Raw genomic sequence first — 23,581 nt, forward strand, 5'->3', positions numbered from 1 at the left:
TCTATAGACCACCACCTCCCTTGTTTAGTTGTTTATATGAAACATTCAAAAAACACATTTGCTTTTTATTTGGGGAGGAGGGAGGTCAAATTTCCAGTAATTTTATGCCAGCGGGCTATCCTTTCAAGCCTTCCCAGATTTCATGCCAGGATACTACCTTCTTGGAAGTTGCTTAAAGTGTCCCCCCTCCCCCACTTTTTAAAAGAGGGCCATTCTTTCTGAACATGTGATCCATCCAATCAAGGATCACTAGGCAGCCTTGTAGTAGTAGTAGTAGAGGAAGAAGAGGCAGAAGAGGAGGAAGAAGAAGAGTTGGTTTTTATATGCCGACTTTCTCTACCTTTTTAGGAGAATCAAACCGGTTTACAATCTCATGTGGACGAGTGGGGAATCAAACCCGGTTCTCCAGATTAGAGTCCACCACTCTTAACCACTATATCACGCTGGCTCTCAGCATGATAACATCATGCACAGCACTATGAAACCCATCAGATTTGGCTGCCCGATGACATCATGAAAGCAAACCAAGGGTAATATTTCTTTGTTCTCATGCAGATCACCTCTTGTTTTGCAATCTCCCCACCCCACTATCACCAAAACAGAGGAAGCACTTTGTGTGTTGGAAGGGGGTAGATCTAAATGTTTTGTGAACCCCTATTCATTTCACCCCAGTTTTGTGAACCCCTATTCATTTCAGCCCAGTCCTAACAATTTATATATGTTTTTTAAAAAGCTTTTCTTGATAGAGACTTTAGAGGTAAGCACAAGCATCCAGCTCAGGAAGAGCCCCTCTGACTCACCAAGACAGCAGAGAATTGAGGAAGTCGGGAGTGGTGGGGTCAGGGCTCAGGGGTGGAGAGGTGACGAAAGCTGCTGCTTTGGCCCAGTTTTTGCTCCAATAGTGTGAACCATCCGTGCCCAAGCTCGCCGTGATGGGCTCCCCATACACCACAGTGCCTATGATTCAAGAGGATACCAACAGGGTTGATGTTAGCCATTGTGACACTAGACATACTCCTACATCATTACACAGTTCCTTGTTTCATTTATACCCCATCATTCCCATCTCCTCCGTTTTATCCTGACAACAATCCTGGGAGGTAGGTTAGGTTGAGAGCATGTGACTGGCCCAAGGTCACCCAGCAAGTTTCCACGGCAAAGCAGAGATTCGTACCTGGATATCCCATGTCCTAGTCCAGCAATCTAACCATTATAACAATACTGGCTGGTCAGCCTGAGACCATGTCAGCATACTGCTTTTGTAACTGGGCACCACTCTTCACAAAGATGTATAGCAGCTGTATATCTCTCACTCAATCAACAGAGAACAATGTTGTGTCTAATGTAGTCCTCAAACTCAAGACAGTGAAACTGCTCAGACCAATGACAAAATGAGGTCCAGTGGTCAGCTCACCTCCAAATGGATCACTCCAAAGTTCTCTGCCATGACACATGAAGCTGCCTTATACTGAATCAGACCTTCGGTCCATCAAAGTCAGTATTGTCTACTCAGCGGCTCTCCAGGGTCTCAGGTAGAGGTCTTTCACATCACCTACTTGCCTAGTCCCTTTAACTGGAGATGCCGGGGATTGAACCTGGGACCTTCTGCAAGCCAAGCAGATGCTCTACAAACTAGGCCACAGCCCCTCCCCTAAAAGGCAAATTTTTGCTAGTCACTGTGTATGTCCCAAGTGAATACGGCAGCGGCCTAGCAACTCCCTACTGCCTCCTTAACTCTTTGGAACTAGCAGCGAAAGGAAGCCAGGATTGCAGCTGCCATGACAGGCAGTGTAAAAAGGGAGGCAGAAAAAGAGGAAAACATACATTGAAAAGAATGGATGTGTCACAGCTGACAGGGTCCAACCCTACTCAAACATAATTTTGAACCTATTTGGTTACACGGTCTTAACTAGGTTAGAGAAATATATTTTGAGACAGGAGATGGTTGAATGAGACGCACCAAAATGCCACATTTCAGTTACCATCTATTTATGTACCCAAACAGCTACTGTTGCAAGCAGGGAGTCTACAGCCACGGCTCCAAGCTATGGAACAATCTCCCTCTGGAACGGAGAAATTGTTCCTCTTTGTGTGCATTCTGGAAGGGATGCAAAACCTTCCTTTGTTCAACTGGGCCTTAGTGAACTCTCCCTGGAGTAACTTTTAAAATTAGTGATGCAATACATTTACTAGGAAAAAATGTGCTTAGGTTGCGTACATGGGCAAATTAATCAAGATGTATGGCTTGTATTATAACAATTTAGCAAGCTGGTAAAAGTCCATGCAGAAGGTGTCTTTTGTTCATGGAATGGCCATATTACACCTGGTCCTAGAATGCTGCACAAGAAAAAAAAACGAAACTAAAATCCAAAGATACTCTTCCTCTTGTTAGAGAGAGCAAGGTTTTGTTCCTGGGGGTGGGGGGGGGGGCACTAGAACTGTTACACAGCCTACAAATTCTAACACTGCATGACCCGCACAAGTTCTCATGCCAGAGTTTACTAAACTAGTAGCTGCTGCTTGCTTCTGCTCATGGTCTTTGGATACAACTCTACATTACACATTCCATTTTTATTTATATAGGAGTGCAGGTTTATTGCTACTCTGCTCCAATTCTGTTGTTGTAAGCCACTTTGATTGCATGCTGAGAAAAGCAGAATAGAGATGTTTTAAATAAATTAACTGTTCATTCTCAGAACAACATTTCCCTTGAGAAAGCTGGTATTCAAAGCATGTTGGATATTAAAGATACTGTTTTTTCTACCCAGCTGGCCCAATTACTCCCCCCCTTGCATGTTTTCACAGCTGCTGCTGCTGCTTCTGTTGCTTCCAATTCTCCATCGGTCTAGTGTGGAGTTATGGTTAGAAAGGTGCACTAGGACTGGGAAGACCTGGGTTCAAATCTTACAACCAGCCATAATGTTCACTGGCTGACCTTGGGTCAGTCACACATTCTCTCTCTCTCAGCCTAACCTATCCCAGAGGGTTTTGTGAGGTAAATTAGAGTCGGCAGCTCATGTGGAAGAGTGGGGAATCAAATTGTCAAAAACTACATCCTGTAGCTGCAAATTCCATCTGCTACATGAAGTTCATCATGAAGCTACAGCTTCGTGGAGTGTCACTGGGTTCGTGGGAAATTTGTTTCCCCGGCAGATCACAATTGAGAAATCAAACACCGCTGAAACAGAAATAAATATTTCCAGCATGACAATGGGCTCCATTAATGAGACTGCTTTTCCGTCTCAGGGCGGGTGTTGGGGGACGGCTCGTCCCCCAACACCCGCCCTGAGACGGAAAAGCAATCTCATTAATTTGGGTTTCTTTAGACCGCATCACACTGAGTCCAATTCCTCCGTCCGCAGGGAGGGAGGAAACAAAACCTTTCAGCTTAAAACCACCCACACTCGGGGATGCCTTAAATAGAAACTAATCAGGCTTTACTACTGAAAGAGAGGAAATAGGAGCTCTTGATGCATGAACGGCAATTCCCCGAAGGCTAACATTCAGAAAAAGGAATGCTTTGTTACAGCAGAGGGTGCTTCATTTTGGCCCCCTGGGTCCTACAAACAGGACAACTGGCAGAGATAAACACCAGGCCGATTCACAGATGATGGTTCGAATCCCCGTTCTGGCATGGAAGTTTTCTGAGTGACCCTGGGCCAATCCCGTACTCTCAGCCTAACCTGCTTCCGGGGGTAATTGTGAGGATAACCTTGAGGAGAGGAGAACAGCTTACGCTACTCTGGGTCCCCATTGGGGAGAACTGTGGGGTATAAATGAAGTAAATAGAATAAAATAAAGTGTAAGTGCATGGCTCAAAATAATGAAGAGTGCTTGCAGCAGAATACATTTGCAAACCAGATCCATCACATATGGTGCTTCTCTAAGACTGGCTGCAGCTCTCAGATGGACAGCCATTTGGTGGTAAACCTGGGTGAAAGTTATAGAATGTGCATGAACACATGAAGCTGCCTTATACTGAATCAGACCCTCGGTCCATCAAAGTCAACAACTCCTCCCTGATGTCAATTCTTGGGCATGAGTATGAGGCTCAGCGTGGCCTGGTGTGGAACTGAAGGAATTGTGAATGAGGGGCCTTCCCAGTTGGGTCAGGAAAGAACAGAACCTGTAATTTCCTTACTCTAATGGTCATTCAAAATTACAGACTACATTTCCCAGCAGCCCGATTCTGACTCCAACTTTGACCGAAGAAGCACTTGCTTTTTTGTTTCTTAAGTCAGAATCAGAATCGGGGCTGCTGGGAGATGTAGTCTCTCATCTCAGCATTACCATTACATTACCCTCTCTTCTTGGCTCCCTTCCTGTTCACCAGATTGCCTTAATCCCACTCTTGCCGCTTCCAAGCTTCCTGCTTCCTCCTTGCAGTTTCTTGTGATAAACAGGTACCTCTGTTCAGTGGTCCCCTGTCCACACCTGCTCACTTGCTGCAGTTCCCAGACCTGCACGCCAACTGCTTCACAAAATTGCTCCAATGGTGTATGATTCCTTCCGCCATAGACTGTGGTTTATGAGAACTGCCTCATTCCATAAAAGAGAGTATTGCCTTCAGACATCCCTGGCTATTACCCTGCCATTCTCTGGGGGTGGGTGGAGATGAAATGTTTCCATTTCATGCTGAGAGGATGATTAGCCCCAAGTCACCCAGGGAGCCAAATGGGGATTTGAATCTGGTCTCCCAAGTCCAATATGCTAGCAGCTAAACCACATTGGCTAAGAAGAAGGAGAGTTGGTTTTTATATGACGACTTTCTCTACCACTTAAGGAAGAATCAAACCGGCTTACAATCACCTTCCCTTCCTCTCCCCACAACAGACACTCTGTGAGGTAGGTGGGGCTGAGAGGGTTCACAGAGAACTGTGACTAGCCCAAGGTCACTCAGATGGTCTCATGTGGCGGAGTGGGGAAACCAACCCGGTTCTCCAGATTAGAGTCGGCAGCTCATGTGGAAGAGTGGGGAATCAAACTTGGTTCTCCAGATTAAGAGTCAACTGCTCCTAACCACCGCTCTTAACCATTATACCACGCTGGCTCTACTAAGCCAACAGCCCTGCTCTGTTTGGTAGTCTGAGACTCCAAAGAGGCCTATTTGGAGTTGAACTGGGCCAACGATCGATCTCCATCTTTGATCTTGTTACTGACTGAGTGAGTCTTCTGTAGTTGCATCTGGAAAATGAGTTTGATTCTGGGCAAATGAAAGTCTGAAGAGATTTGAGAGAACAGGAAGGGGCCAATTTAGGAGGAAAGATGAACAAGCACTCAGTAACTTCAGTATTTGCAAACAGGCATTACCAAGGCAACTGCACTGGGCGGTAGAACAAAAGAAGAAACCTGGCCTGGAAAGGCAACAACCCAAGAAGCTGTTCGGCCTGTAGAATAGTCCCTCATGAGAAGTTTAGGAAAGTTATAAAATCCAGAGTGGACACTAAACATGCCCAAAAGAGAGTTGCAAAGCTCCACTGGCAAAGGAAGATGGGAAGAATTAACAAGATTTTTCATCTATTAATAGAAACATACCCTTTTTCCTGGCCTGGGCTATCACTTCAGCCGCACTTTTGCTCATCACCTTAGTGACATACAAGGGGCAGTTGGTCTGGTTAGCAATGGTGATGGACCGGTTCACAGCTTCAGCCTCAACCTGAAAAGGGGGGGGAAGTGGGGAGGGGGGAATAAAAAGAAAGATCTGTCTTCATAAAAGGTACTAAGGGAAGAATTTCCCACAATCCCCCAATGACTTCTTCGGCACTTCCCTTTTGAAAGCAGCCATAAACAAGTTGATAGAAACAATGAACAGGAGACATTTGCGGAACAGAACCTGGCTATGTTCACAAGTCAATCAAACCACGTCTGAAAAAGAAGCCAGGATGCTTCTACACTCCCCTCCTTCCCTCAGGCCAAGTCTGATTTCATCGCAACGTCCCAATCAGACACTTAACAAATCTGTTTCCTTCCTTTCCCTAGATTTAACAGACATTGGCTATTCATGTACCATTTCAGTTTAAAAAAGGGAGAAATTAAATTAAATTTTTCCTTGACACTATAAAGGGAAAAGTTGCCACATCTCTCACACAATTGACTGGTCTACTTGGCAGCAGATAACAAAGTATCCGACAAATCAATTTCTTTCTTACCAACAAACTAGGATTAAATTATAGCTTGAATTTCTGGCACATTGGGGAGAGAGAAAGGGAAAGAGAGGGAGAGGCCAGGTTGTTAAGAATCCCCAGCTCAGACATCATGACAAATTGTGGTTCATTCTAAACCAACAAGTCTTTAATCTCTCTGTGGTGTGCAAGGGGAGGATGGAAAGGAGCATACATGACAGAAGATTTCCTGGCTTGTACTCATCAAAAACAAACCATGGTTTGTCTATGCTATCTGTGCGCAGCTTCTTTTTAGAAAGTCAGGACATAAATAACTTCAACAAATAACAAGGTCATAACTGTCTATAAGGATGCACAGAGACACAAACAGTTTGATGCATAAGCAAACGAAAATGTTGTGGCTGCTCCCCAAAGCCACAGCTCTCTCCCACCCAAAAAGCTACAATGGAAAAAAAAATAGGGATGCAGTCTCTGATCCCCACCCCAAGAAAAAGATGCAGACATGATGGGGTTATCTGTGTTTTCTCCTAATGGTGAAGCAAACAGCAGCTTTGAAAGGGGATTTAGATCAGTACTGAGGGCAAGCCTTAAACTCCTGTATTGCTGCTCCAGTCAATACTGAAGCCGCCCCATCCGCACTCCAGCAGCTGCCTTAAAGCAAGCAACAGTAACAACTACAAAATACAGGATATCTGACCAGAAAAGTCCCAGTTCATTTCTGGTTTGACCTTGAATAAGTTGAAAGATGCGGTCTTGAAATGATGCAGCTCTTAAGGACATTTATTCAGAAGCTGGCACCGAGTTCAATGGAACTTGCTGTCAGCTATTTATGCTTATAACGGTACCCTTACAGTGAAATCAAATTTCAAATACCTTTATTGGCATAGTACAATCTGCAGTATATAAAAGGATAAAAGTTAGAGTAAAATAAAATTAATATAAATCAATCCTCAATGTTGTGATTCTACTTTCGACTAGATTCCCATTGGCTGACTACTATCGTCATAAATTTTGCCACGTTTTCGGTTATCTCAGGATCCTTATCAGCTAATAGTTTGTAAAGTATTTTCGTATTATTTGAGGAGAAGTTCAAAACTATAGATTTTATGAGGTTTTCTCTTGGGGAATCATAAAGATGGCAGTCCAAAAGAATATGAGACAGGGAGTCAGGACATCCTGTGCCACATCTGCAGACACTTTCAGCATAAGGTGTTTTCAGGAATCTGCCACGGAGAATCGCTGAAGGCAGTGAATTAGTCCCAGCTTGCATAAAGACTTTCCTGAGCTTAGGATTGTCAAGACGGTCCAGGTAGTTTCGATGGAAATTAGGTGGAAGTCCAAAGTATTGAGGTGAGCAAATTGGCAGCGTTAAAGGAAATTTGCGCTGGAACTAGTGATCGGCTAGTCTTTGTTTTATTAGACTCAGGATATAACTCTCGCTGGACAGAAGCAGGGAGTCCAGGTCAATGCCTATCTGGGCAATTTTCTTTTTTATCTTGATTGTCCATTCAGAACGTTCAGTCCAGTAGGGGTCTTCTATTAGGTATTTTAACAGGGTTGATTCCCCCGCATGATAATGGATCCGTAGCCAAAATTTTATGGCAGATGACCAGGCCCTAGTTGTTACTAATTTTTGATTTGTTTTGGAGCAGACAATGAGATAAGAAACACAACTTGGGAGCCCTACAAGATATCTGAGAAAACAGCCTTGGATCTGTTCCACTTCATCTGAGTAGGAATGAATCCTAATTGGCACAGCGTATAGCAGTTGTGACAATACTTTCAGATTGAAAGTGAAATCCTAAACAGTGAAATCCTAAACAGAATTACACCATTCTAAACCAACTGGGTTGGATCCAGACTAACCTTCCAGTGACATTGGAAACTTCACTGTTAGCTCTTTAACAAAATGTATTTCCCAGAGTCTAAGATTCCCTATTACTATGTATGGGTGTGAAAGCTGGACATTGAAGAAAGCTGATAAGAAGAAAGTAGACGCCTTTGAAATGTGGTGCTGGAGAAGGATGTTCCGGATACCATGGACTGCCAAAAAAACAAATCAGTGGGTTATAGATCAAATCAAGCCTGAACCAACCCTAGAAGCTAAAATGACTAAATTGAGGCTATCATATTTTGGTCACATTACGAGAAGACAAGAGTCACTGGAAAAGACTGTCATGCTAGGAAAAGTTGAGGGCAGCAGGAAAAGAGGAAGACCCAACAAGAGATGGATTGACTCAATAAAGGAAGCCACAGCCCTCAATTTGCAAGATCTGAGCAAGGCTGTCAAAGATAGGACATTTTGGAGGACGTTGATTCATAAGGTCGCCATGAGTCGGAAGCGACTTGACAGCACTTAACACACACACACACACACACAAGATTACTTTTTTGGTATGGATAGGTAGTAAGGCAGGCAGGAAACTTGGCAGTCATATGATTTTGGAAATATGATTTGAAGCATCCAGGCAAATCCGGGGGGGTGGCAGGTTGTGGAGAGAACCAATTGCTGGATAAGTTTCCCAGTGAGGGGGGATTATAGCACACCATACAGTGCCTTCCTCTCCTGCTAGGAATAGCAGAAACACCATTATGCAGAGATCCCTAATTTGTATAATTTATATATTTCAGAATTCAGGTTGCCTTGGGGCACAAATCAACATTTTAAAGGTGCCATGAAAACCCAGAGGATTTCTGTCTCTTTAAAAACTTGCACATGGGGAAGAAGCTGTAATGCATGAAGCTGTTACAAACGTCCCTGGCCCTTGCATGAGGCAAAATACCATTAATGAAACCACATAAAGCATCGCTGCAGTCTTTTCCATGTGGGTGGGGAGACACGGCTATGAAATGTCGCCTTTCAAGTCTCTGTACAGGGCAGTCACGGCGCGGATGGACTTAGTCACCACTCACAGACAGTGCCAGGAAACGTTAACTCACTCTGCAGCAGAACTCCTAGGATTTTAGTCTGAGATATGACCATCCCCCCTTCCCATCAAAGACATAAGGGTGCAGAACATATCTTCCATTTGGATTTAGAAGAAAAAGAGTTGGTTTTATACCCCAATGCTTTCTTTCTTTAAAGAGTCCCAAACTGGCTTACAATTGTCTTGCCTTCCTTTCTCCACAACAGACATCTTGTGAGGTAGGTGGGGCTGAGAGTTCGGAGAGAACTGTGACTGGCCCAAGGTCACCCAGCAGGCTGCATGTGGAGGAGTGGGGAAACCAACCCGGTTCTCCAGATTAGAGTCCACCGCTCATGTGGAGAAGTGGGAATCAAACCCGGTTCTCCAGATTAGAATCCACCTCTTTTAACCACTACGCCACGTTGGCTCCATCTGTCCTTGCCTTCTCCTATAGCAATGCACCTTCCCCTCCATCTTCATCTACTGTGCTGCAGAGATGGTGTCCCATCTATCCCCGTAAGCCTCCCCCTTCCCTTCCCATCTACTGCTCCTCCAGAATTGAAACTCTCTCACTCAAGTAGGTACCCACCTGAGCTCTTGCTTCATCCAGCTCCTTCGCCTCACTTCCCTCCTTCCAGCACCAACTCGGTAGCTCACCTGTTCCTTCAGAGGCTTCTCCTCCCCTCGCTTACTGCCCCCTCCCATTATAGGTTGGGAATTAGGAAATATATTCTGTGAAAACAGCTGGGAAATGGGACAAACAGTCCACAGAGTTGAAGACTCTCAGGCCTACATAGGGACGCTTGTGGAATCCAACTGTCCAAAGGGTTTGGTCTAGATCAGCAGTTCCCAAACTGTGCTTCACGGAGCACTTGGTGCTCCGCGAAACATCTCCTAGTGCTCCATGAAGAAAGAAAAATACTACTGTCATTTGGTTTAGTATATAGATGCTAGGTGAAAATTAGTGCTCCGTGATGAATTTCTCCTCTGAAAATTGCTCCATAACTCAAAAAGCAAGGGAACCGCTGGTCTAGATGGCCCGAGAGTTCACTTCCTATGTAGTGAAATCTCCTTCTCTATTCCCAATATGTGTGCAAATTAAGGCAGCCATTACGATTGCACTTTTTTAGATCTGTAGTATTGACTGGATTGGTGGGATTCATTCAAGGCTCAGAGATAAGCAATCACACTGACCTCTTCAGGCCTACTCAGAACATGCCCCTCAGGCCCAGTGATTCCCAGTTCCAAGATCCTTTGCTGTTCCTGCAAAAGAAAAAAAAGGAGCAGAGCTTAGAAATATTTTATACAAGAGAAACTTATGCGTCCTGATCCATGCACACTCTACATGCCCCCATATGCTGACAACCTGCCCAACTTCTAATGAATGGATATTGAACTGCTTGTTGTATTTGTTTGTTTTTATGTTTTTCTTGGGAAAAAATATAATAAAAATTTATATATAAAAAAAAGTGTCTTCAAGCAGAGGCTGGACAGACACTTGTCAGGGATGCTCTAGGCTGATCCTGCATTAAGCAGGGTGTTGGACTAGATGGCATGTATGGCCCCTTCCGATTCTATGATTCTTAGTCAGATTATTGGTCCAATATTTTCTACTGGCAGCAGTACTCAGGGTCATGGACATACTGACCCTGAAAACTGAGATCCTGTAACTGGAGATGCTGGGAATTTGCTCTGTTGCTGAGCTATGGGACCTTCCCAGGTGGTTTTTTTTTTGGTTTTTTTTTTAAAGAATAAAAAAGATTAGACATTCCTGAAGCTGGTTCTTTTTTAAAAGGGAGGGAGGGGCTTTCAGAGTTTAAACTGCAGCAGTTTGGTTTTGCCCAATGGTTGGCTTGAGTTACGAGTGCTTCTCAGCTGTTTTGTGCTGAGGACGCACGTGCCTTTCCTTGGCCTTACTGTTTGATTTATTTATACTGTTTGATAAAATCTGTTGTAAACCTTTCCGAGGGTCCTGTGGCTAACCTGTGGCTGCCAATGCTGTTTTAGAAAAGAATTTGCCCATCTAAAAATGCCACAAGGGGCCCAGTGGGACCCGGTAATCTTGTGTGTGAGTAGCCATCCCCACCGCCTCATAAGCACCTTCTCAACTACTGAAACAGGCTGTTTTGGCACTTGAAAAGGCACGGTGGGGGGAAATGTCACCTGGTTCCGTTGCGCTATACGCCCAACCAGGATTGCATCCTCACTGCAGTTTTAAATGGCCAATTTTTTCTCTAAAATGGCATCGGCAGCCACAGGTTGGACCCACGGCGACCGTAATGTCTAGTTTGAAGAAGCAGAAGAGTTGGTTTTTATATGCCGACTTTCTCTGCTACTTAAGGAAGAATCAAACCAGCTTACAATCATCTTCCCTTTCCCTCCCCACAACAGACACCCTGTGAGGTGCGTGAAGCTGAGAGAGCTCTAAGAGAGCTGTGACTAGCCCAAGGTCACCGAGCTGGCTTCATGTGGAGGAGCAGGGAAGCAAATCCAGTTCACCAAACTAGCCTCCGCCACTCATGTGGAGGAGTAGGGAATCAAACCCGGTTCTCCAGATTAGAGTCCACCGCTCCAAACCACCATTCCTAACCGGTACACCACGCTTTGGCCCTGGGAGAGAAAGCACAACTAACCCCTGCGAGCCTCATGGCTAAAGAGGACAAGGATAGCCATTGACACGTCTGACCAGGGAGAGTGGGGCTCAAATCCTTCGCTGTCATGAAGCTCGCTGGATGACATTGCATCGGCCATCCTTTGTCTAACCCGCAGGATTGTTGCAAGGATAAAAGAGAGGAAGGGGGAACCGCATACAATGTGCTGAGCTCCCCAGGGAACAGCAGCAATCAACAGAAATGTCTGAGCCGGGGTCTCCCCTGTGCTAGTCGGACATTCTGACCACTACATGATACCATCTCTGTATTAGAAAAGGCTGGGGGAAACCAACGAGAAGAACTTTTTACGTGCCTAGGGGCTAACCTCTCTAGCCAGGCAGAGAAGGCAACAACGTTGTGAGCTTAGCCACGCCCTGCCTGAGTACAGCACACTGTACGAATAGTATCAGAGGTATTCAGACCCTCTACAACTGAAGCCTGAACATACAGGGATTGCATCTGTAGAATATTTATTCAGTTGTTGCCCCTGCCCATTCCATTCCTCCTCTTCCTCTTTGTCACCTCCAGTTGCCAATGTTTCAATTGTAGGCTCCACGGTGTAAAGACGAGATCCTTTCCCTTTTGTGCCGCACATCACTACCCATACCAGCAAGCATCAAAAGCTACCTCAGCAATAATGTCGCCATTCTCAGCGTGCACTTGGGCGATGGCGCCGATGTCACGGATCACACTCAAGACCTCGTATATCTAAGAGACAGAAAGGATGACATTTTAATGCTCCCAGTTTGTTATTATTACATTTCTACCCCACCTTTCTGTCGTTCTGGACTTGGGGGTGGCTTGCCCACTGTCCCTCTGGAGGTCTCCCATCCAGGCTCCTGCCTTCTCAGGATTTGTAGAATGAATCCCAAGTCTCAAGCCCACTGTGGCTCAAAACACTCGTTCCGTGGTTCTCTTGGTCTTGGAATTCTTAGAACTATTTACAGGAAGCTCTCTTACACCATACAGGAACACTGGTCCCTCTAGCGTAGTTTCATCTGCTCCGACGAGCAGTAGATTGGGGAGCGGCCATGGCTCAGTGGTAGAGCATCTGCTTGGCATGCAGAAGGTCCCAGGTTCAATCCCCGGCATCTCCAGTTAAAGGGACTGGGCAAGAAAGTGATGTGAAAGACCTCTGCCTGAGACCCTGGAGAGCCGCTGCCGGTCTGAGTAGATAATACTGACTTTCATGGACCAAGGGTCTGATTCAGTATAAGGCAGCTTCATGCGTTCATGTGTTCATCGCCAGGATCTCAAGCAGAGAAAAGTTTTTCTGACACCTGCTTTCCTAAGAGCCTTTTAACTGGAGTTGCCAGGAACTGGATTTGGGACCTTCTGCATGCAAAGCAGGCGAGCAATGTCTGCTACAGAACAATACTTTGTCCCCTCTTAAGCAGCCAGGGTTACCAATTGGTGGCAGGGGGTGGAGTTGCTACAATCTTCTCCTTTAACAGAGGTTTGCTATACAGAAATCTGGTGAAACTTTTCTACAGCATGGAGCTCAATGCTACCATCACGTGATAACTGCAGCAAGTCAAACAGCTGCTCAGGGGAGAGCTGCAACCGCTGGGTCAAAACTTAGTAGCCCTTTATCTCATAAGTATTCCAGCCATCAGCTCAATGAAGTTTAAAGGTGCAAGCACCAGGTCAATACTGACCCACGAGGGGACGTCATATCACAACAGCAGACCATGTTTATGGGGTGGTTTGCCATTGCCTTCCCCAGTCACCTACAATTTACCCCAATTAAGCTGGGTACTCATTTTACCGACCTCGGAAGGATGGAAGGCTGAGTCAACCTTGAACCAGCTACCTGAAACCGACTTCCGTCGGGATCGAGCTCAGGTCACAAGCAGAGCTTGGACTGCAGTACTGCAGCTTACCACTCTGCACCACGGGGTTCCTCAGTGAAGTTTACATGGGGGATTATCCATTTCAATGCCTTTAGTTCAGTACGAGATACATGAAAGTTAACCCATTTTATCTTTATGACAGCTCTGCGGGGGGGGGGGGGAGTCAAATAAGCTACCCAAGATCACCCAATAAGCGTTGCAGCTAAGTGAGGGTTCACACCGTGGCCTTCTACACTCTGTCCGCTATACCACACTGGCTGTCAACTAACAACTATGAGTAGGAAGAGAGAGAATCACAATTGCCAGCCAGCATTGGTGGCTGATCTCGTCAGATCTCAGAAGCTAAGCAGAAGCTAAGCAGGGTCAGCCCTGGTTAGTATTTGGATGAGAGACCACCAAGGAAGTGCAGGGTTGCTATGCAGAGGAAGGCACTGGCAAACCACCTCTGTTAGTCTCTTGCCATGAAAACCCCAAAAGGGGTCGCCATAAGTCAGCTGCAACTTGACGGCACTTTGCACACACACACACACATTGGTGGCCTAGAGAAATGCAATTTGTAGTTTGATGAACAGTTGGACATGAGTTCCAATACCTATGTAATCGTACCCTTTACTCCTTCCAAACAATGGGACCCAGAAAAACTTTACATTCTACTTCTAAAGTCCACCCCATCATCCAAAAATCTCATGACGCTCAAAAGGACCCAGGAGGTGCATTTTATAAGCAAATACAGAAAGGGTCGTTTCTGCCACCCAATACTGCTTGCCCATTCTACAGTAGAAATTTGCCATACCCATTCAAACAGATTAACTGAAGCAGCAGCCTCACTGATCTAGTCTATTTTTAAGTGCTCCAACCTTTGGAGCTCATGGATCCCCACCAGGAAGAAGAGTTGGTTTTTATATGCTGACTTTCTCTACCTTTTAAGGAGAATCAAACCAGCTTACAATCTCCTTCCCCTCCTCACCCAACAAAAGACACCCTGCGAGGTAAGCGGGTCTGAGAGAGTTCAGAGAACTGTGACCACCTCAAGGTCACCCAGCTGGCTTCATGTGTAGGAGTGGGGAAACCAATGCAGTTCACCAGATTAGACTCTGCCACTCATGTGTAGGAGTGGGGAAACTAACACAGTTCACCAGATTAGAGCCCACCGCTCATGTGGAGGAGCAGGGAATCAAACCTGGTTCACCAGATTAGAGTCCACCACTCTTAACCACTCCACCAAGCTGGGACACTATAAAACCCATGTGCTAACCAAGAAGGCCCCATACCTGAGAATCTGTTAGCTGAAAGTGATCCTTGAAAGCCATATAAACCAAGAAGGAATTCACTCCTATCAGAAACATAGGAGGAAGGGGGGGGAGAGAGAGAGGGAGAGAGAGAGAGAGAGAGAGAGAGAGAAAGAGAGAGAGGGAGAGAGAAATGTTTAAGGTGCATCAAATCTACAAGGATGTAAGAATAGTCCCACTGGGCCACACAACGATCATGTCTTTCATCTGCCAATTCCAGACGCTGCATTAATCCAGAACACAAAAGGCCCACTGCACCCTCAGCAAGGCGCACAACAATTCATCTGTGCCAACAGATATTTATTCTAGGCTTATTTGTGGATTCCAGACTGGGCATTCTGTTGGTATCATTTGTTCGCTTGTAACCACTGGCCCCTGTAATACAGAAGAAAATTTTGCCTTGCAACCATGTCTGTTAGCAATTCATGGATCTGAACTGCCAATTCACAATTACCTTTATCTATGAATGCAGGCACATGAATGCCTCCCACATCCACCAAGAAGAACTTTAACAGATGAGATGTTAAGACCATGCATCTCTACCCATCTACAAAGTGTGCAATTTCCATTTGCCTCAGGGCTGTGTGGGGAAGAAAGATGGTTTAACCCTTCAACTTCTAGTAACTCAAACAGCCCCCTCCAGTCTAATATTAGAGTTTTTAAGGGGCAGAAAAAGACATCCCCATTACAAGCGCATCTTTTTTTCCCTCTTTAAAATGTTAACGACAATGCTGGGAACCTGACCCTGATTGGTGAAACTAAGCGGAGGTTGAAGGGTTAAACCCTCCCCTTTTCCTGTATGACTGCAAGGCAAATTGAGGCTGCACAAGCCTAACATTTGCATGTTACAGATGGACAGAGATGTCTGACCTTCACCCAATCTGCCTGAGCCCTAAGAAGGTTGTAAGGAGAACTATATCTGAAGTTTGCACAGCCAGGCCATGTGCCCACTTCAGAAGAAGGTAAAAAAACCCAGAATTCATAACTATGGCTAGGGTGTAGATGTTCCTTAGAGCTCAGATTAGCCTGAAAAATAATGGAGTGTCCAAACAGCTTACCATGATCTTTAACCAAGGCTTCCATCTCCTCCTGAACTCCTTTATGCCACTCTGTGATATCCAAATGCAAAGAGTAATCACAGCAGGACTTGCTGTCAGCCCATTCGCGCCACTGGTCAAATGCAGAGAGCAAGCTGGTCCCTGGCTCTGGAAGAACGTGATCAACTGAAGAAATAAACAGACAGACAAACAGACAAATAAATAAATAAATAAATAATAAGTGTACATTAGCAGCATTTAAAATATGCCCACAAGGTCTCTAAACTCACATTTGTCATACAGATTGCATTTTCACAAACTTTAGCAACACAGATTCGCTTCTCATTGTAGAGATTGCTTGCAGCTGGAAAGCAACATTCTAATCTAAAACGATGTTGCACAGGCCTCTGGGACAATCTCCGGTTTCCTGTGGCCGGGGCCGCCTGGAAGCAGCAGAACACGGCTTGTTCTTCTACTTATATAGTGCATTTTTATCCCACCCTTCTTCTAAGCAGCTCAGGGCAGTGTGTATCATTCTCCCTTCCCTATTTTATCCTCACAACAACCCTGCAAAGTAGGTGGATGCCAAGAGCCTGACTTGGCCAAGGTCAGTCAGAGAGTTTTGGACAGAGTAGAGATTTGAACCTGGATGTCCTCAACTGGGAGACTCCTATTACTACAACATGTTAAGGAGCACAAAAAGAGTCAAGCTCTGCTCCCTCTTCTCACAACAAACGAAGAAAACGAGGAAGAAGAAGACTAGGAAGAAAAAGAAGACAAAGAAGACGATGATGAAGAAGAAGAAGAGTTGGTTTTTATATGCCGACTTTCTCTACCACTTAAGGGAGACTCAAGTCGGCTTACAAACCTTACCTTCCCCTGCCCACAACAGACACCCTGTGAAGTAGGTGGGGCTGAGAGAATATGACTAGACCAAGATCACCCAGCTGGCTTCGTGTGTAGCAGTGGGGAAACAAATCCAGCTCACCAGATTAGCCTCCGCCGCTCATGTGGAGGAGTGGGGAATCAAACCCGGTTCTCCAGATCAGAGTCCACCGCTCCAAACCACCACTCTTAACCACTACACCATGCTGGCTCATGGTATGCTTAAATTTGAGGCCATAGGTATCACCTTGCCAGGCCTTCTGACAATCTGGAACCAGCTCTGCTGACGGCCAACCCACTGGCCAGCAGCAAAAAGATATCACTGTGGGGAAAATACCATGGTAAGTACATCAATACAGAGGCATGTGCAAAAGCCACATGCAGTAGCAGCATGAGGATTGTGCACTTGCCAACAGCTTAGACAAACAAAAAAAGGAAAGGTGACTATACTTTAGGACCATTCAAGGCCACGAGAATACCAACATTCATGAAAGAGCCAATGTGGTATAGAGGTTAGAGACCAGAATCTGGGAAGAGACCCGGGTTTTAATGCCCACATTGGCATGGAAGCTTCCAGGGTGACCTTGGGCCAGTCACATACCCTCAGCCTAACTTTCCTTACAGGGTTGGTGTGAAGATAAAGAAGAAGAAGAAGGGTTGGTTTTTATAATCCGATTTTCTCTACCTTGTTAAGGAGTCTCAAACTGGCTTACAAATTCCTTTCCTCTCACCCACCCAAAACAGACGCCTTGTGAGGTAGGTGGGGCTGAGGGAGCTCTGAGAGAACTGTGACTATCCCAAGTTCACCCAGCAGGCTTCATGTGGAGAAGTGGGGAATCAAACCCGGTTCTCCAGATTAGAGTCCACCTGCTTTTAACCACTACACCATGCTGGAGGAGAGGAAACAATGCAGCTGCTTTGGGTTCCTGCTGGGAAGAAAGGAATGCACGTATATATCTGTGTGTGCGCGCATGCATAAATTCCAGCTCCATTTTTCAACCGAAACTCTCGTTTCAATTAAAATGTCAGATTACAATACAAGATCCCAGATTCCAAACCAAAAAAGCCACATCAAGGAACCACACACCCCTCCCCACCCCCGAAAAAACATTCTTTGCATTACTTGTAGAAGTAGCTGGAGACTGTTTCACTCTGTTCTCCCACTATCACACCACAGTGGGAAACAAGTAGGAAAAGAAAGCGGATAGATTGTGGCCAAAATGTACAAGAAAGTCAGTTTCAGGATTAGGACTGGGATGCATGAAAGCCAGGCTGCCGACAGCAGCTTCCGCAATTCCCTTTGAGCTTTTATATGGTTCACGGCTACTTTAAGCCAGGACTGGAAGCATTTATTAGCTCTGATCCTCAAATCTGAGATCTCTTGACAATAAAGAATACTCCCTTTGCAAGGCAGCTCAGAATAATACTCAGTGAACAGCCTGCACATGACAACAGCCATTCGGTGACTGCAAGCTAGCCTTTTACTCCATAATAATGCAACAGAGGAGCAAACGAAGTCCCAGAAATGAGCCCTACCTATGATCCCCACTCCTGCATGGCATTGCCTCTGTTTTCAGTAGGCAGACCCACATTGCACAGCCAGGCAACAGAAGCCTGCCCACAGGTAGGGCCTCTTGAACCGGTGCAATAAATTCCAGCTCTTTTTTAAAACAAATGATCGTGTGTTGCTCATTAGCCCAGAACGGACTCTCTCTGAGGCTACAGACAGACCGTAATTGAAGCTGGTTTGAAAGAGAGCATTCTAGCTTCTTGTGTAGATGTCCCCATGGCCTTTTTTTTACCGCTCATCTGAAGCCGAAAAGCCACAAGCGTTGTGGAAATCTCTGCAGGGCCACATTTGGGCATATCACCCACCGATCCCAAAAGATATTACATGTATGTGTTGTTCGACAGTGGAATCAGATGCCTAGGGAGGTGGTGAGCGCCCCCTCGCTGGCCGTCTTCAAGCAGCGGCTGGATGAACACTTGTCAGGGATGCTCTAGGCCAGAGCTTCCCAAACTTTTCGCGTCATGGAGCACTTTTCAAGAGATAAATTCGTCACAGAGCACTAACTTTCACCTAGCACCTATATACTAAACCGAACAACAGTAGTATTTTTCGTTCCAATCTCTTCCTGGAGCACTAGATGTTTCGTGGAGCACCAAGGGCTCCTTGGAGCACAGTTGGGGAACCTCTGCTCTAGGCTGATCCTGCATTGAGCAGGGGATTGGACTAGATGGCCTGTATGGCCCCTTCTAACTTTTTGATTCTAAGATTATTTTTTACTTATTTATACCCTGCTTTTCTCCCCAGTGGAGACTCAAAGCAGCTTACAACATTGTTCTCCTCCCTCTTATCCTTACAATGACCCTGTGAGTTAGATTACATCGAGAGTGATTGGCTCAAGGTCACCATCAAACTTCCACGTCACAGTGGGGATCTGAACCCAGCCCTCCTAGATCCTAACCCAACACTCTAGCAGTTATGCCATCTTGGCTCTCTGTCTATGCATATATAAGGTTCACATTTGCAAGGCTGCAGTGCCGTTCACAGCTGCACATTGCAGACAGAAAAAATTCAAGGCTCTGCCAGGAAACAGAAAGCTTGAAATTCATGCACCGTCACTCGGCTTTCCAAGCAGAAAGGAAAATATGCGATGCAACCCTAATCTCCATCTCCAGTCCCTTCTCTATTACCTTCCCAGCATCAAGAGAAAATTTTTTTGTTCTCTGAAAGAGTCAGGTGATATGAGACAGAACCACAGAGCTTTCGGCTCAGCATCTATCTTCCAGCCCGATCTGCATTCAAAAAAGTTGGGAATTCCTCAGAAGGGGAAATCCAATCCTACCAAGAAGGCCTAGTCCTAAGAAGAGCACAAGAACAGCCCAGCTGGATCATCTCAAAGGGCAACACAGTCTAACCTCCTGTGACTCACAGTGGCCAGCCAAATGTTTCTTTGAAGCCCAAAAAACAAGGCTTGAAGCCTATCCTCCCCTGTCACGCAAGCAAAAACCTCGGCAACTACATACCGCCTCTGAATCTGGAGGCTGCATTTAGCCATCATGGCATAAGAACCTGGTAAAAAAAAAAAAAATCTTTGAGCTGCTTCTGACAACGGAGGGTGCTTAATGAAGTCAGAGAGCACCTAGCTCTTTCCTGCAGACGCCAAGACATCCCACGGCAAGCACGCGGGAAATGTCAACTCACAGGTACTTCTTGTCTACTTTTCTTCCCCACAAGAGAATCTTCTGCTTCTCAGGCCAGGGAGCAGCAAACTGTTCGCCTGAGATCAGAGCTCCAAGCACAAAGCAAATTTACAAACATTTGGCTTCCTCTTAATTCTATCTGGACTTGCCAGATGCGAAGATATGACCCAGATGGTTTGAGTTTGCTGGTTTTTCCTACCACAAGCACCCATAAAGTGGTCACAGTTTAAACTAGCTCAATTTATAGAGCCCTTGAGGGACCACCACACACAGCTGGGTGTATCACAAGTTGTATATAGCCCGTTCAGATCTAGTAAGATGGCAAGATGATCCCATGTTCTAGTAGCTTTATGGTTTACTTAGGGAACCCATTAAAATTTAAAAGAGAAATCAGTGTGATTTCTCTTCCATATTAATAGACACTGCTCACCTACGATGGGAACACATGGGCCCACCAGAGTATCAAATGTTTCCAGCATTTAAGTGATCACACAAGTGTGATTACTGCTTGAAAAACACAGCAACAGGGAATCCTTATTCCAGGGACAGATGTATGCCAACTTTAACATAACCACCTTAACACAGCCACCTGAAGAGCCAGCATGGTGTAGTGGTTAAGAGTGGCGGATTCCCCACTCCTCCACATGAGCAGCGGAGGCTAATCTGGTGAACTGGATTTGTTTCCCCACTTCTACACATGAAGCCAGCTGGGTGACCTTGGCCTAGTCACAGTTCTCTCTGAACTCTCTCAGCCCACCTACCTCACAAGGTGTCTGTTGTGGGGAAGGGAAAGAGATTGTAAGCCAGTTTGATTCTCCTTAAAAGGTAGAGGAAGTCGGCATATAAAAACCAACTCTTCTTCTTAACGTGTTGGAAATCAACACAACTTGACATCATGGGCTCAAATTCCCAAACTTTGTACTATTTTGTCTCAATACCGGCATTGCAAGAAAAATGATCCACATAAATCAGGGGCCTAGACTGAGGAAGGGTCAATACTGCCCCCTCCTCCCTCTTCTACAAGCAGCAGCTCAGATGATTCAACTGTTAGGGAAGGTGATTTTGCCCCCTTCTACCTCCAATGGCTATTAATCCACATGGGTCCCATGACCCCCGGGGAATCCACTTTCCTGAAAATCAGAAGGGACTGTTTGGGGGAGAGGAACAAGGGTAGGTATCTGTGACCATCAGCTCCTTCTCTGACCCACTACAGAAGAAGCAGAAGCAGAAGAAGAAGAGTTGGTTTTTATATGCTAACTTTCTTCATAACTTAAGGAAGAATCAAGCAGTCTTACAATCACTTTCCCTTTCCCTCCCCACAACAGACACCCTGTGAGGTAGGTGGGGCTGAGAGAGCTCTAAGAGAACTGTGACTAGCCCAAGGTCATCCAGCTGGCTTCATGTGTAGGAGTGGGGAATCAAACTCGGTTCTCCAGATTAGAGCCCACTGTTCCAAACCACCGCTCTTAATCATTACACCATGATGATTCTCAGTGTTCAACACATCCTTTGGATTTTTCTCAACATTATTTATTCTATTTAAAAACATTTCTGTCCTTATTGATCTTCTCAAGAATAAAAATCGGTGCAACCTTTTTCCCCCCACGTTTGACCTCATTCCATGCCTCTTTCACTCTCCACTCCCAAAGCATACCTTATTACAAATCCTAGCCTTTCTCCCTCTGTCCCTGCCCCCCTATCGATTTCCACCTTGCTGTCTCTTCTGCTCTTTTTCCTCCTTCCCTGAGCCAAATTAATCAGCTCAAGATTAAAAAAGACAATAAGCCAACGAGAGACAACAAAGCAGGCCACTGTTAGCTTATCGGAGTAGTTTTAATGTGCCAGAGCTGGCACCGAGCCACAATGAAACACTGCGTGTCTTGAGAGAGCAAATGGCTTAAAAAAAAACATGCAGGGAGATAAGCATTATAAAATACATCCGGCATAGAACAGCAAAATGCTCAGCTGTGTTTAGTTTTTTTTTAAAAAGAGACGGGAAGCCCATTCCTGAGCCCAGCAGCAGCCGGGGAAGGCGTGGCCAGGGCGCCACCTCAGCGTCTCCAAAAGGGTTTGGAGGCTGCCGCGAGCAGGAAAAAGGGCTATTTAATGCAAAAAAATATAAAAATTGGGGGGAACAGCCCCATAGACTAAAGCAATGCTGCGCCAGCAAAAAACCTGGCGCAGCACTGCTGAGGCAGAGGTGGGTGTTCCCAGGCTGGAAAGAGTCAGGAAGCTGCCTACCATCAGCTCCACCACCCAAAAAAATACCCCAGTAACGCCCCCCGGGACAACGGCATGAGCACATGCGCCATTCGGACGCTGGCGGGAGGCTGAATCGGTGTCCCAGGGCCGCGCTGCCATGCCAGTCTACAGAAGTCAGCATGAGCGCCCCTACGCCAGCGTCCGTGCCAGTCTTGGTGGCACAAGCGGCATGGAAGCCAGCACGGTCACTTGCGTTCCCTCCTATGGACTTCCAGACCCGGGGCTCAGGAATGGGCTGTAAGTACCAAGGAAAAATAGCAGATTTGAAAGAAGTCTTTCAAAAAGCATCACCCATTCATAAGGGAGAAAATAAAACCAAAGGCACGATTTTAGTAAGAGCATGAAGAAAGGTCACACCTAGTTTGCGACATTAGTGAGCATGGGTACATTCTTAAGGAACAGCAGGCTCTTAGACCAAAGGACACACAATGCAGAAGTATCAATATATAAGGAGTAAAAGAGTTCATCGGCACCAAGAGAGCCAGTGTGCCAAGGCTCTGAGGACTGATGAGCCCTGTTCTGACAGCCAGTTGAAAGAGAAGGGTACCCAAGCGTTAAATCACTCACTTGTTCAACAGACTTAACTGTTCCCTAAATTAAGACAAAAAACTGTACTGTACGCAGTACTCACTGCAAAGTACTGGTTGAATTTGTTCCTGGTACAGCGTTGACCTAATTGACCTGGACAGTCTACAGTTAAAGCTGAGCTTACTTTGTTTGGTGGGGACGGAGAGACTGGCTTTCGAGGACATTATGCAAGGACAACGATATTGCCAAGCTGAACTAGAAGGAATGAAAAGGGAGTCTATCTATCAAATGGACCAACATCTTGTGCAAAGAACTCCCCAGCATCAAAGTTAAAGAGGCAACGGGTTCAAAGCAGATTCACACATTACCAAGTACCCAGGTAGCATCTGGAGTCCCCACCTGATGTAACAATCAGACACGAGTTTCATGCTGTCTCCAATTCCCACACACACAAAATGCCCTATTTGGATTGGGACCGCAGCACACATGGACTTTCTCCCACTGATTTCCCAAACTGACTGAAATGGTCCAGGGGATTGCTATTTGGCCTGTTGCGGAAACACACACGAGATATATGTGGATTTCCCCATCAGGCCAAATAGTGACATCCTCAGTTGTTTCAGGTCAGGGAAACAGAATGCATGGGAGAGGAAGGCTTAACCCCTACTTTTTATGTCTGTTGTGGTCCCAATCCAAACTGGGTACCCCATCCATGGAAACTTGAGGAAAACACACAACTCACATCTGCTACACAGGGTGGGGACTACAGACCTGTCTGTTCTGCAGTGTGTGAATCAGAAGGAAGGATGATGTAATCACTTACGGTCCCCATATATTTAAA

At 45.7% G+C, this 23,581-nt stretch overlaps 1 protein-coding gene across 4 annotated transcripts in view; it reads right to left on the bottom strand.

Annotated features, from left to right (window-relative positions):
* DPYSL2 (dihydropyrimidinase like 2) overlaps positions 1–23,581 on the bottom strand; it is an 87,188-nt gene that overhangs the window by 11,587 nt on the left and 52,020 nt on the right. For all 4 annotated transcript variants that reach the window (XM_056861003.1, XM_056861002.1, XM_056861005.1 and 1 more), the window contains exons 4-9: positions 15,880–16,044; positions 14,804–14,865; positions 12,307–12,387; positions 10,223–10,291; positions 5,536–5,656; positions 801–957 (exon numbers count right to left, since the gene is read on the bottom strand). In XM_056861003.1, coding sequence (XP_056716981.1) covers positions 801–957; positions 5,536–5,656; positions 10,223–10,291; positions 12,307–12,387; positions 14,804–14,865; positions 15,880–16,044 — 655 coding nt within the window. The remainder of the gene's footprint in view (positions 1–800; positions 958–5,535; positions 5,657–10,222; positions 10,292–12,306; positions 12,388–14,803; positions 14,866–15,879; positions 16,045–23,581) is intronic.

The sequence above is a fragment of the Euleptes europaea genome, chromosome 14 (genome assembly GCF_029931775.1).
Source record: "Euleptes europaea isolate rEulEur1 chromosome 14, rEulEur1.hap1, whole genome shotgun sequence".
Taxonomy (NCBI): Eukaryota; Metazoa; Chordata; class Lepidosauria; order Squamata; family Sphaerodactylidae; genus Euleptes; species Euleptes europaea.